We start from the raw sequence: 14,688 nt of genomic DNA, 5'->3' as shown, positions 1-14,688 counted from the left end.
TGAAAGTGATCTGAAAAAGCGAGCAATGTCTCCATTCTGTCTGAGCCGAGCTGTTCCTGTGCCAGTATCAGTGTTGCAAACTCATAGTGCTCATTGAAGCTCTGCTCACTATATTAATTTTGCCGTGTAAAATAAAAGGTAAAAACTTTTTAGGAATTGAAATATAATAAAAAGTCCCACAGGATCATTTGCTGAAAATATGCAATGTATAATTAGACAATTATTTATATAATTATAATATATTTTAATGACAATGCAAACATTTACGAGGTAATATGAAAGTACTGGCAGATGTGTTAATCAATATCTCAATTTGTTCATAAAATTAAACCTTAAAACAAGTGTGTAAAAGTTATTATAAATGAATAAAAATAATTGATCTTTTATTCAGTATTGTAATCTGTGGAATAGCTGCCGTTTTTACTAATCTAAGCATCTCACTTGTTACCCACAGATGCAGTGGAGTCCAGTTCTGGAGGTAAAACGGGTTTGTATGGGGCTGAATACAAGTTCTATAACGAGTTATGGTTCATCATTCTTATGGCGTTCATGGGTCTGATGCTGCTGGCTCTGATAATGGGTCTGGTGCTGAGAAGAGCCCTGAGCAAGCCTCCCTTCATCAGAGAGAGACCTCCAATAGCGCCCCTGCAGAGGAGAAGCACCAAGTATCCGCCTAATGACTCCTATTTGGTGAGAGACTGAAAAAAAGCTAATGTAACATTCTACAAATTGTAATAATTTCATAAAGGTGTATGTTAAATTATAGAAGTGGAACACAAAAGTTACAAATTATTTTTCATATACTTGCACAAATTTTTACACTCACAGCTGCAACATGCATTTCCTTCAGATGTCCAGAAGAGGGAGCGCTAACTCTTTTCTTCCCACTGTTACTGTATGGCGATAGAGACAATGACAGGCAATGTCATGGACGCTGTAACTATGTTCAGATTAGCATACTACTTTTACCAGGGTTTACCAAGATTTTTTTTTTAAAGAAATTCATATTTTTATTCAGCAAGGTGATAGTAAAGACATGTATACAGTTACAAAAGTTATCTATCGGAATGAATGCTGTTCTTTTGAAGAACAAATGCATCACGTTTTCCACAAAAACGATTGGTTTCAAAATTGTATCTATATTCCTAATTATAAGATTATTTATTTATTTATTTAGTTAGTTTTATTTAATTTGTTGAGTTGCAAATCAGAATAATAGAATGATTTCTGAAGGATCATTTGACACTGAAGACATCACAGAAATACATTATATTTTCAAATATATTAACAAAGAAAAAATGTATTTTAAATTGTAATAATATTTCACGTTTTACTGTATTTTAAACAAATAAATTCAGCTGTGAGGAGACTTCTTTCAAACATATTTAAAAATCTTACTGCCCCGAATTTTGAACAGTAGTGTATATGTGTATCTAGTACATACTGCATTAAATATCCATATTTTCTTTAATAAATATAAATAATTAATATTAATAAATAATATATAAATATTAATAAATACAATATTCAGAGAACTACCATATGTGCAATGTATGCTGGGTATTCCCACAATTTGACTTGACCATGCATTCTTGCTTGACACATTATTTATAAGACAGATATGTAACGGTTTTACACAAACATTGAGTTGACATGCGAAATTCACCCATATTTATACCTGGAAGCTGAATTAAGCATACAATCTGATGAGGTCATATGACCAAAATCATGTTTGTTGTTACATGAATTCTGTTTCACATACTATTTAAAAAAAACTGCCTCAGTGACTAGTGGGAAAGAGCCGAGCGTGTGAACTAAACACACTGTATACTCCTATATACACTCCCAACCTTGAAACTGTGGGCTTTCTCTTTGAATCTGCTGTCTGTTTTTGATCTACTCCAGAGCCCTTCCTCTGAACTCTGCTCTAATCATGCTTCTACTGCTCTGCTTCAGCCCGATGCACCGATGGTAAGCGCACTCCTCTCTCTCTCTCTCTCTCCTCTTCCCAGTTTGACAATAGACGGGACTCCACCTGCAGTATAACACTAAAGCGTTTTGCCATGCACACTGAGGTACAAGCTCTCTGAGTTGTATTCAGGACTAGATTATCTCCATGGCCTGCTGCATTGGCATGTTTTGCCCTTTTCTTCATTAGTGGTACTTGCTAACGAAACTCGCTATTACTCTTTTTTTATTCTAATTACAAATACCTAAGTATTTATACTACAGACATGAATGTCTTTTGTGGCATTTCCACTTTTGCATGAACAAGCAGTAAAAAACTATTCTCTTTTCATGTGTGATTCTATTTCATTCAATTTCCATTATGTTTTGGATTTTATTTTGCAGTTGACTGGCATTGCATGCAGAATGTGTGTAGTTATGAACCTCTTGTTTGCTAAGTGACTCACAGAGACTGAATGTGCATTGATGTGGGTTTGTGCTTTATATTGATGTATCAGGGTTTGACTGACACTAAGATCGGAGGCACCAGCAACCTCAGCTATCAGGCCAGCATGTCTGTGCTCCGCGTTCCCAGCCAGAGCCAGCTGAGCCATGCCTATTCCCAGAATTCCTTGCATCGGAGTGTTAGTCAGCTGATCGACACTCAAGATAAGAAATCATGGGACGCTGACCTGCACGGCACTGACAGCGGAATGGTGAGATAGTCTCTCGTAAGGGATGACGTGGAAAGATTTTAAACGTCAATGCTAGTAGGCTGACGGTACACTACTCTGCTTACTTTACACATAAATACAACATTTATATGATATTACTGATTTGAGAGCAAATGTTGTATTATACATACAGAGTGATATGATAAATATGCACATGACCGTTCAAAGGTTTTCTTTTTAAAGGGATAGTTCAGCCCAAAAATGAAGATTAGCCCATTTACTCACCCTAAAGATACATCCTAGGTGTATCTTGGGGGAAAAAAAACATCATGATTTCCACAAAAATATTAAGCAGCACAACAGTTTTTAACATTTAAATGAGAAATGTTTTAGCTGCAAATCAGTGAATTAGATTGATTGAAGACTGGAGTAATGATGCTGAAAATAAGCTTTGCATCACATTACATTTTAAACTTATAAAACTCTTATTTTAAACTAATAATATTTCATAATTTTACTGTTTTTACTGTATTTCTATTAAATAAATGCAACCTTGGTGGACAAGAGATTTCATTAAAAAAATCATACTGACTTGAACGGTAATGTAGGAAATTGGTTGTCAGAGACAACGGTCAATTATATAGTACAGTAGACAAAAATATTAAGTAACATATAACAGTTGATATCATAATATCAAATATTCCAGACATAATACAGTGAGAAAAAGTCATTGCATTTACGTGTACTTTTTCTGACCTGTGCTTTCTTACACAGTTTTAATTAGCCTGGATAAGGATTTGTCCAAGCTGATGATGACTATTATCTTTTTGCAGTATGTGGGTGATGAGGAGTTTGGGGAGACTATTAAAAGCTACAGCTCAGTGAAGAAGGAGCAAACCATGTTTACAGACACTCACTTGTAAAGCCTTCACACGGAGAACGTCCTTGGGAATAGACTTCTTCTCCAATTTATTCTGCAGATGAGTGAATTTCACATTTACAATCATAAAATAAGGCAGAGATGGTATATTGGTTTGTCCATGATCAAACATAGTGGAATGTAACAGGAAAATAACGTTTTTTTCATAATGCTGGAATTCTTTTATCAGAGATTTGTTTGTGGATGTGCATATTGACTACCTCTGACTTCATTGCTTCCATATTAATCATATAATGACTTATTTATGTTGCTACATGCTTATTCCTTTTATTTTACTTTAAAAGAAAGTCTTTTTGAATATCGTATTTTCAGGGTTTTACACACTCGCAAGCCTTGATTTTTCCTCATCGACCCAAGAACAAGTTGTTCGTTAGAATGTTCCTAAGTGCAATTCAATCAATGAATCTGAAAAACAATCTTAAGAAAAAAGATCAGAACATTCTTCAAAACTGTTTTGGGAATAGAATCTTTTTTTTTTTAAGTTTGAAAATAAGAACAAAATAGCAGTTTAGAAGTGCATGTTTTATGAATCCGGCCCCAGAAACGTAATGCCCATTCAAACTTGATTTTTTTGCACCAAGTGGATTTTAAATAGAATTTTGTATCTTTAGAACTATATTTTGGTATTTTTGGAGGTATAAAATCCATTACAGTGACATTTTTAAACCCATTCAAGCTTCACCTTCTGCAGATCATTTGCAAAACTGAAAATTGATATTAATTTACCTCTTGTCATGTCGCCCAAAACTCTTGACTTTTTTTCCAAAGGGACATTAAAAAAATATTAAAATGATTCTTAATACATACCCAACCCCCGATTTCATACTTGTACGTGTGATTATCGTATATAGATGATCTTTGCTGTAAAATGTGCTTAGCATTGATGCATTGCAGAGGAAGCAAACTGTTCTTAAAATAGCACTATAGTATTCTAGCTTTAAATGGAGTCCTATGACTGGCTGTGTAGCTATGAAATATTACCGCAATCATAAAGTATTAATGAACTGAGTCTCCAAATGATTCAGGCCAACATAGAGAGGAAGTCCATTTCTTCTGTCTCTACAGACACATGAATGAGGAAGATAATCAATCTAGTAGACATATCCTAGGCCTAGACTATCTGTATTAACTCTTTCCCTTCCAGCATAAAAAAAAGAAAAGTTGCCAGCCACCGCCAGCATTTTTAATTTTCACAAAACTTTCATGGCCCCTAGAATATTTGGTTTTATAAATATCTGAACATGCCATATATATATCAAAAGAAAATACAGAGCTTTTGGTTTTAAACAAAACAAACAAACAAAAAGCAACATTTTGAACAAAAAGCTGAAAAAAAGTCATGTTTCAAAGACTACAACATGCTAAAGCAATGCTTTTGTCGCTTGTTTCTGCTTCTTTTTGCGCGTGTTTTTTGTTACGGAACTTCTGTACTCTTTCAGAGAGTCCCCCTATCGTATAACAGTGCAAACCAGGAAAGCTGGATAAATCCGTCACTGGCGGGGAAAGAGTTAATGGAAATGACAGCTAATGTGGTGTTGTGCCTGCTAGACTGAGCAGTAGTGTGTATGCAACTGTGATGATGCCAATGGACAAAGTGTCTTAAATGTCAAGTCAAGTTAAACTGCAAAAATGTCATCAATGTCACATGTGGATGTTTTTCATAGGTTGTTTTAAACCTGTCAAGTGTGAATATATTTATACACGTTATTGTTATTTCACATAGACATTAGTAAAATTAAAATGGCACTACCCTAAAAAAAAAAATATTTTTACATGTATTTTTTTTTTTTTTTAAACATAAAATGGTCAGTATTATTTATTGTTGCAATAATTTATTTTTATTTTTTTTTTAAACAGCTTACGCTAAGTTTAATCGGAGGTTTGTGTGATTATTGTGTCTTGTACGATGGAACAAGTGCTTCTAGACAATCGTTGATCTAGAAAGTTGTGAAATGTAAAATTGTTGTGCTTGTGATTTTAATGTTTCCATACTTATTAAAAAAAAGCACAAAGAGTCAGTTCTATTTGGTTACTTTATTGTGCCACTGGAGATGTACAGAAGCTGAGTACCAATCTGCAGTGCATGTACTGTACCATTTTCACATATTTTTTTTCCATTTTTCATCTAGCATGAGATGTGATTTCCTCTTTAAGCCACACCATGATCTGCACAGCAGGTAAGATAAAACAAGTCTTGATATGATAAAACATAAAGCAGTCTTGTTAGATATAGCATACCTAATCTGCATATTGAAATGAAGAGGACTCATCTTGCCTGGGGATGAAATCATACAGTATCCAGGCTGAAAACATAAATCAGGTTATGACTATTTCTGAATGCAAGCATAAAGTATCATACTTTTGTCAATTTAATATTGCCCATCACTGAAAATCAGAGAGCCAATAAATGGGAATCTTTTTAGAAATGTTCAACGGGGGGAAAAAATACTAAGACTAATTTTAGATTGCTAAAATCGAATAAAAATAAATGTGTGCAGGTTTTGTTATCAAAAAAAGTTAATACACCGGCAAACCATTTTATCCTTAAAAAGGATTTAAAATATTTATGAACATAATTTTAGGATTTGACAGGTTAAACATGCAAATCTTCCAAGGGGTTATTATTTTCATTCATTTTTCTAGCTTCATGCTGTTGTCCAAATAACTTGCTGCTTTTCTCATTACTCATTATTAAATTTCAGGCTATGTGGCCTAATGTCAACAAAATGTTTACACTTATTGCATAGCATTAATGAGATCTCATCATTCCCATCATAGTAAGTACATACTTAGTGAAAGGCTTCTATTTAGTTACAATTAAAATAATAATCTCACTTGCAACATATAACTATATTAATAGCCTATATTGGATATGTATCACAGATATACTGTATATTTCTCTCTGGTAGGATATATCCTGAACACAAAGTGTAATGACAGGGGAAAAGTGACCATGCATCAGTTTACAATGCAAAATAAGATCCAATATCCAATATGTCAAATATAAATAATCCATTAACATGTATTCTTATTAACAGAAGTCGAAATGCAAATGATAAAATTATACTTTGTAATGACATTATTCACAACATGTTGATTAATTTAGACGTTTGCATTTTAAATACAGAGAAAATCCATTTAATACAAATATTTTTCATTTTGAATTGTGCATTACCTTTAAAACTGGCAGCTGTCTTTAAACATACTTTTTCCTTTTTCTCTCTTTTCTTGATAAGTGTCTTATTCTGTGAGCTAAATTGTAAATTTGGCTTCACTTAAACAAGTTGCATAATGGGATAATCCTACTAACCTAACCCTCACGTCAGGAAAAAAGTGAAATCTGTTTTGATTTCTCGCTGCATCTTAATTAACAAAAGGCACTGAATGAATCCCAAAAATAGATTGCGCAAGAAAAAAATCTCCTGCAGATGCATGCTAAAAGTTCACAGAGAGCAAACTGAGTCGAACCTGCACTTCAAACCTGATCATTAGTTGAAGTTCACCTTTTCAATCCTTTCATTATAAAGGGATGTTAAGACAGACAATAAAGTGCATCATAGTGTTTTGAAGGTACCGTTAGTGGACAGTAGCATTTTTAATAAAGCAACAATTTATACGAGAATAGCGAGCCATTAAAGCAATAGTCTACCAAAAATCTGTCAGCATGTAGTTTGGAGTTTCTAAACCGACCATTTCCATACAATGATAGCAAATAGGACCTCGTATGTCAACACAGATTATCAAGACAAGGCTTTCAATTGTAACTTCAACTTATTCTGTTCCTCAGACTGGCCTCTGACTATAAAGTATTAGCCAAATGGACCACTTTTGTTTTCATATTGTTACATTCTCTTCTTTTTGGAGTCTAAGAAGCCCTGCTCTCCACCCGCATTCATTGTATGGAATAGAGCAGCCCAGACATTGTGATAAACGTATCGTTTGTTGACCCATGAAAGAAATGGGTTTTAAATTATACATGGGTGAATTTAGTTTAAATTCATGTTTCAATTTTCAAAAACAATGTAAATCTAACACTAGAAAACTATAAACTAGAACCGAACACATTGCTTGTTTAGATTTTGCAGTGAAAGTGCAGGCGTACAAAGCTGAAGCCTTAATTATAATACGTGCGTATTCACAGATTTGATCTTAGCACGTACGCTAAAATCCACGCTAGGGTTATATTTATAAAAAGTGCTTAACCGCATCAGGTTCGAAGCAGGTAGCACTTTACCTTGAGGCAGAGAGTTTTGCGGATATTTGAAAATCTAAGGATTTGGACTGGTGTTCTTGTTAATGACTGTAGGGGGCGTTTACAAGGCGGAGATCTGAAACCATTCAGGTGCACACAATTTTAAAGGGATACTCCACTTTTTTTGGAAATAGGCTCATTTTACCACTCCCCCAGAGTTAAACAGTTTAGTTTTACCGTTTTCGAATCCATTCTGCCGATTTTCTGATATTTAGAAGAATATCAGTAACCAGACAGTTTCTGGTCTCATTGACTTCCATAGTATATTTTTTTCCTACTATGGAAGTCAATGAGACCAGAAACTATCTGGTTACTGATATTCTTCTAAATATCAGAAAATCGTCTGAATGCATTTGAAAACGGTGAAACCCAACTGTTTAACTCTGGGGGAGTAGTGAAATGAGCCTATTTCCAAAAAAAGTGGAGTATCCCTTTAAGATCATTTGCGATGTATAGATATCAGATCTGGAGGAGTCTTTTCTCAAAATCACACATTTGAGAAATTATCTGAGGCCAAATGTAGGATAGTTTCTATGCAAGATTTTATAATTGAGGCTCGAATTAGTTGAATAAAAACCGATTGCGTCAAGTCAGTTTTTGTTAATTTGCTCCAGTGAACTTTAGGCAAATAAATCACATTTTTTGAGCTTGTAAAAAGCAGATAAAAGAGAGCAAAATAAAATCTAAACTAGTTAACAAGACACATGAAGAAAAGCCAAGCGGCCATTTCTGAGGAGGATTTTCCCTTTAGTTCTGTACACAGTGAGGGTTTTTTTTTAGCTATCAGCTGCCATCCTGCCAAATCTTACGATTAACATTCACATCTACATCCTGAAACGCTTCTCTTCTGGAATCATCGATTCAACTACCTTGAGATTATTGTATTTGGTATGACCTCTGTGTATGTCAAATCTGAGTAAAGCATCACTCACATGCAGCGTTAGGGCCCTTGCGATGGCGTGGGGATGTGACCACTTTCGTTGGCGAGGGTGAGGCGGTTGCGGACGAGTCGCTGCCCCCTCCATCAGCTGCTGTGGGTGGGGGACTCAGCTGTGGAACCGGAGGTGCCTTTTTCCTACTTAGAAAATTCGCTTCAAATGTCCCTTTCCTCCTCCCCCCCTCCACTCTGCAGTCCGCAGCCCCCTCCTCCATCAAATGAACTCTTCGTCGCTGGTCTCCAGGGCTGTCTGGGGGTTTGCGTGCAGCTGAAAACTGAGTTTCGGAAGCTCTAGACCCCCAAAGATCCACGGTAGAGTTCCTTTTGTCTGCGTCCTCAGTGCTGTTCTCCCCCACAGACTGGCGTGTCTCTTCCTCGGTGGATCCGCACTGTCCATGGTTCTCCAGCAGGGCTTTGGTGAGGTTTAAGCTGTGGAAGTCTCTGTAGCTGTGGAAGCTCTCGGTGCGTCGAGCACGGGCCAGCAAGGGGCTCTCTCGGTACGGCCGCAGGGCTCCGTAGGTAGCTGTCTCAAAGATGGGCTCCTGAGCCTGCAGCTGGAGACTGTAAAAATGACAAAATACTGTATGTAATGCTAATATTATATTTTAATGCAAGAGTTGGTCCAGAATGTGTCTGGCTTCCAGTGTCATCCAGTTATTTGTAGCTATATAACACAGCTGCTTGATATTGCAAACTGGTATTTCTTATTATATTATTTAAACATATTGTTATAATCATAAACTCAGTGGTTTGTAGCACAAATAGTTTTACCATTCACAACTATTTTTTTAAAGCTACAATGTGTAAATCTTTTAGTTTATTCATAGCTAAAAACACTTAGTTCTTTCAAAAATATATGTCCTCATTAATGTATATTTACTTCGCTCAAGTAATAAAGTATTCTCGTGAGTGTATAATATGCCATTGAAAATACATACGGGTAAGTGGTTCTAATGTCGGTCGCCATGTTGCCCCTCCATCTTGAAAGTACATTAGCCAAAGAGGGATATACCCGTTAATTCAAGCTTCGCCTTTCGCGTTTACATTTGAGTTAACACTCATGGACGAGGTCGAACTGGAAGCCATGTTAATCTTGGACTACATTGGCCACCGTAGAAGTTAAAACGAAATCGGAATTGAGAGGAACAGAAACTGATCATATACCTTTTCACCACTAGATGGGGGTAACAATCACACAGTGTAGCTTTAAGACCTGTTCACGTCAAATCCAAAAAAAAAAAAAAATGAAAATATAAAATGTAAACTTTTTTGGTACCGAAGCTATACACACATGCTGAATTTTATCGTTATTTGAGCTTGACTATCGTAATGACAGCAAAATTTGATATTTCATCTAGCCCCCAAATACTAAATAATGGAGTTAAATCTTGTGGTGCAGTTTTATTCCAATAATTCCGATTTTGGACTCTAGTACCTGGAGCAGGACTCTCGCAGCCGGCTGTGCTGCAGCACTGAGGGGGCGGGGCTAATGTTGGGCGTGGCACAGCGAGATGTGCTCAAATCACACTGGTCAAGTAGCTTCAGGAGCTCCTCCTCAGTTGGACCTCCCACCTCTGCAAACAGGAAACATCCTTTTAAACTTAATCCAATAGGCTTTTTAGATGCAACTTTTTTTCCACTACAGTAATAATCAGACCTGGCTCACGCCTAGCCTTATCATCAAGGCTCTTGTTGACTGTGTCCATAGCGGTGGTGAGATCCCACATTTGAATGCTCCCATTTGCATGGCCAGTGAAGAGGTAATGGCGTGGCCTGGAGCCCATGCGGCTCGAGCCCTCACACTCCCGCACTGTAAAACAACTAATTGTAGTGCCATCTACAGACTGCACCTCACAGATCCTGAAAGACAGAGAGAAAAACATCAATACAAAAATAATTTATTCATTCATTCATACTATTTTTATATTATATCAATAAGTGCTGGGTAAACCTTAAAGTGAAACTTGAAAATTGACGTCATTGTTCGTTACTAGGTTTAGTTAACTGTGTAGGAAGGACGTTTAAATTAGCATAATAGGGGAGCTTTAAGATAAACTACTGTAACAATAAAATATATATGTGCGTGTATATTACAATATTCTTTTTTTTCCACGTGTTAATTATATTGTGTGATATACTTTTTAGCTAAGATTTGTAATATCATAATTGACAGCAGTGACTGGCCATGTTAAATCAAATGCCACGTCGGCGATATTGGGGTATTTTTAATAGTACACTCATAATTCTATTTAATGAGATACTTATTTTGCATATCATGTCATTTTCAACACAAAAACTTACCACAACCTACTGGTGGTTTTAGTTTCATATTTAGAGTATATTTTTATTCACATTCAAGCCTTCATGCCCATAATGATATGGTCACATAGCCTTAAAAGTTTACATGTAGATAATTCAAAATTGTATCAATATTTATTTCTAAAGCTACTTATAAGCTAATATCTATTCAATGCCTTTCTTATCACACAATAATGACTTTTAATGATCTTTAATGAACTTCTCAGCCATATTTAGCAAGGATGCATCAAGTTGATCAAAAGTGACGGTGACGAAATTTATAATGCTATGAATCATTTCTATTTCTATATAAATCTGAAAAAAAAAATCTATCATAGCTTCCACCAAAATATTAAGCTGCACAACTGCTATTTATTTATTTTTTACAGTCTATGATTTCAACATGTACCTCTTCCCCGTAGAGGACAGACGAACAAAGAGTTTGTTCGTAATTGGAATGACTTTCTGAATGAACACCTGCTGGTCGTCTCGCTCTCCAAATGGACCTGAATAGAAACAGCACATGATTAGAACAGCAGTTCAGCTCACAGGACAATGGAGGAAAATTGCAGCTTCTTAGTTCTTCTTGTACCTTCACTTCCTGTTATGGTGGAAATCTACAATCAAATCTCTCACCGATGTCATTGCCGGAGGAATAGCTGCTGTGGCTCTCCGTCTCCTCCAGTGAGATGATTTTAAATGAGGCCAGTGGAGTAGATCCTGGCTGAGTGGAGATCATTCCCCTGAACCGAGTCACCGTCCACGTGCGTACGTGATTATTGTCAGCGCACACTTCAACAAAACATGGCCAAAATTATAGATCACCATCATTTTTCATTATTTAGTCCAGTGTCTGTGTAGTTTGTACCTGAAACTAAGTGTTTTTCAGAGAGCATGATCTTAGTGACGGGGCTGCGGTGGACAGTGAAGGTCTGGAAGAGCTGTGGACCAGATCCAACGGTCTCTGGATGCTGAACGATGACACGCACCGCCCCTGAGCTGGTTCCGTAAGCTATCTCAATCCAGTTCCCACTCACACCTGCAAAAGCACAGTGACTGATCAGACTCACCACCACTTCACTGAGTAATTAACCATCACTGGACGCACTGGTTTTAGGAGTCAGGTAGACACTGAGGGCTGTGATGGCATCATTTGATGGGTCGTGGTACAGCTCTGTCACCAACAAGTCATTATCCTTCATTCTCAGCGGAAACTTCTGCATGTCTGAGAGTGGATAGAATACGGTTAGTTAAGTATCTCCTTTATCATCTTCTCATTTAACATATTTCATGTACAAAAAGAAGATATTTTAAAGAATGTTGGTTACCAGACAGTTGAAGGCACCCATTGACTTCTATAGACCATTTTGCAAGATGTAAACAACACTGGTCCAGAAACACTTCCTGTTTCAGTTTGTAACTGTTTTCTTTATTTCACATGTAAAGAAAACATCTTAAAGATGTTTGTTTAACTTTTTTGATTCAGTTTTATATGTTCTGTTGGTTGTATTTTATCCCAGCTTTTATGTAGTGTTAAAAAACTGAAACAGGAAGTGCTTCTGGACCAGTGTTGTTTACATCTTTACATCTTTTTTCCTACAATGGAAGTCAATGGCTACCGTCAACTGTTTGGTTACCAACATTCTTTAAAATATCTTCTTTTGTGTTTAACAGAAAATAAAGAAACTCATACAGGTTTGAAACAACTTGAGGGTAAGTAATGACACAATTTTGGGTGAACCATCCCTTTAAAAATTGACAAAACTTTGTACATTTCAAATATGTGGATCACAGAACTACATTTGAATGATGCATTGCATATGAGTTTGTAACCTATTTACTATGTGAAATTAATTAAACTGATGTCTTTATGCAATTTTAATTACATTTTCAACACGGATTCTGTTACTGCCAGTTTTAGATCTCATTAATGACTCATGTCATATAAAAATAAATTCACTGCAGTTGAGAGAAGATAAGCAGCTTACCAATATAGTAAATTGAGCCGTTATTACAGCCCAGCAAGAGAAAGGAGCCAGCGGTGTCACAGCTTGTGATGGGCACCACATCCTGCACCTGGACAAGTGATATATTGCAAACGACATAATCAAATATGTAAGCTGATTATATGCTTGTTAATGAAAAAAAATAACCTGGCATGACTGTTGTAGAATAAAATCTGAATTGCTTTACCTGCCAGTGCTGGGTGACGGCGTTCCACACTCCTACCTTTCCCGTGTGACTGGTGGCGACTAGCTGACTCCCAATGAAAAACAGAGAGTCAACGGGTACTCCGAGACTGAACACACCTTCACAAAGACAGAGAAACATTATCTCACAAAATTGACACACATGAGTGACTGTGCATTTCATTTCTGTTCTGTCCTCCCACCTATTTCACTTCCGTTCCCTCCGTCCTGGATACTCCACAAAATAATGCTGCTCTCCGATGACGCTGCCACCATCTTGTCTTTATCTCCATGTGGGCCGCCCACAACTTTAGCATTGAGGGCCACCCGCTCAATGGCCCAGTCCAGGTAAGGGCTGGAAAACACCTGCTGCCAGCCTGATGATTCCTTTATCCTAAAGAACAATCACAGTCAACCTATGGTGAGTATAACCTTTATTATTTTATATTTGAAAGTCATGTAATATGTAGCTTTACCTGTAGCAGATGACAAAATGTGCATATGCAGCTACTATCCAGTTATGATGGCCAGCCACAATCAGCACCTTTCTAGGGTCCACTGGTGATCCTATTTCAACATAAAAATACAAAATAATATAACCTAGTGTCTTTAAACACCAGTAGGTCTAAATGTAGTGCATTGAACTCAAACTACATTTGTCAGAATAATAAAACCTTCAGACTTAACTCAATCATGATCACTGTCTTTTATAGTTTAAAGGTATTTATGATTTATATAAAAACCCTCACCATATTTCCCGTTCTGTGCGATTCAGTGGATACTGTAATACTAATAGTAAAATGTATTCATAATTTAAGAAATAAAGTTAAGCTTATGCATTAAAAAATGATAATACAATAATAACAAGCATTTTATGTTGTTTTTTTTTTTTCAGAACAAGGTACATTGAAAGTATTCATATATATATATATGTATATATACACTAGTACTGGGGTTAGGGTTGGGTATCGTTTGAATTTGAACGATTCTGATTCCGATTCCTTGTTTCGATTCCTGTTCCTAACGATTCTCGATTCCGATTCTTTTAAGAAGCAGGGTCAAAAAAGTTTAGCTAACCTTGCTAACCAACGGTCTTTCTGTAGGAAATACTCCTTCTGTCACAAATACTCCTTTTGTCACAAATTTTGCATTTTGCCGAGATTTCGTTATTTTTAGAAAAGTGAAGCCACACTTTGGACCGCCGACGTAAGCTACTCATGTTTGACTCGTGCGGTTATGCCAACACTTCCGGTAGACACTTCTTCGTTTCTTCTTCTCGGCGGACTGTGAATATCGAAACTAGGAATCGAAATTTTAACTTTTGAACGATTCCGGGAAAAACGAAAAGTTAGTCCAGGTTCCAATCGATACTCGATTCTCGATACCCAACCCTAACTGGGGTGGGACGGGGGTGTCAGCACTCTTGCTTGTGTGATATTGCTAAACTACTG

At 36.5% G+C, this 14,688-nt stretch overlaps 2 protein-coding genes and 1 long non-coding RNA gene across 7 annotated transcripts in view; 2 read left to right on the top strand and 1 right to left on the bottom strand.

Annotated features, from left to right (window-relative positions):
* The window catches only part of ush2a (Usher syndrome 2A (autosomal recessive, mild)), a 198,181-nt gene extending 192,596 nt beyond the window's left edge, over nt 1–5,585 (top strand). For all 4 annotated transcript variants that reach the window (XM_089120408.1, XM_039669219.2, XM_089120410.1 and 1 more), the window contains 4 exons: nt 455–690; nt 1,906–1,971; nt 2,466–2,663; nt 3,455–5,585. In XM_089120408.1, coding sequence (XP_088976534.1) covers nt 455–690; nt 1,906–1,971; nt 2,466–2,663; nt 3,455–3,544 — 590 coding nt within the window. In that variant the 3' untranslated portion in view covers nt 3,545–5,585. The remainder of the gene's footprint in view (nt 1–454; nt 691–1,905; nt 1,972–2,465; nt 2,664–3,454) is intronic.
* The window catches only part of kctd3 (potassium channel tetramerization domain containing 3), an 11,485-nt gene continuing 2,372 nt past the window's right edge, over nt 5,576–14,688 (bottom strand). The window contains exons 8-19 of one of the 2 annotated variants that reach the window (XM_089120411.1): nt 13,714–13,804; nt 13,441–13,631; nt 13,242–13,357; nt 13,037–13,124; nt 12,157–12,273; nt 11,917–12,087; nt 11,685–11,840; nt 11,458–11,554; nt 10,408–10,610; nt 10,186–10,324; nt 8,746–9,311; nt 5,576–5,864 (exon numbers count right to left, since the gene is read on the bottom strand). In XM_089120411.1, the coding sequence (XP_088976537.1) occupies nt 5,800–5,864; nt 8,746–9,311; nt 10,186–10,324; nt 10,408–10,610; nt 11,458–11,554; nt 11,685–11,840; nt 11,917–12,087; nt 12,157–12,273; nt 13,037–13,124; nt 13,242–13,357; nt 13,441–13,631; nt 13,714–13,804 (2,000 nt within the window). In that variant the 3' untranslated portion in view covers nt 5,576–5,799. Of the gene's footprint in view, nt 5,865–8,164; nt 9,312–10,185; nt 10,325–10,407; nt 10,611–11,457; nt 11,555–11,684; nt 11,841–11,916; nt 12,088–12,156; nt 12,274–13,036; nt 13,125–13,241; nt 13,358–13,440; nt 13,632–13,713; nt 13,805–14,688 lie in introns of those variants that run through there. The other variant, XM_039669226.2, reaches the window with a different exon arrangement.
* Nucleotides 12,159–14,688, top strand: part of LOC148973573 (uncharacterized) — a 12,318-nt gene continuing 9,788 nt past the window's right edge. The window contains exons 1-4 of the long non-coding RNA XR_016146694.1: nt 12,159–12,293; nt 13,066–13,163; nt 13,249–13,336; nt 13,552–13,658. This is a non-coding gene — a long non-coding RNA (uncharacterized LOC148973573). The remainder of the gene's footprint in view (nt 12,294–13,065; nt 13,164–13,248; nt 13,337–13,551; nt 13,659–14,688) is intronic.

Source organism: Pimephales promelas, chromosome 15 (genome assembly GCF_988280905.1).
Source record: "Pimephales promelas chromosome 15, fPimPro1.hap1.1, whole genome shotgun sequence".
NCBI lineage: Eukaryota > Metazoa > Chordata > Actinopteri > Cypriniformes > Leuciscidae > Pimephales > Pimephales promelas.
Note: the sequence above shows the minus strand (reverse complement) of the source record. Positions and strands in the feature narration are given on the sequence as shown.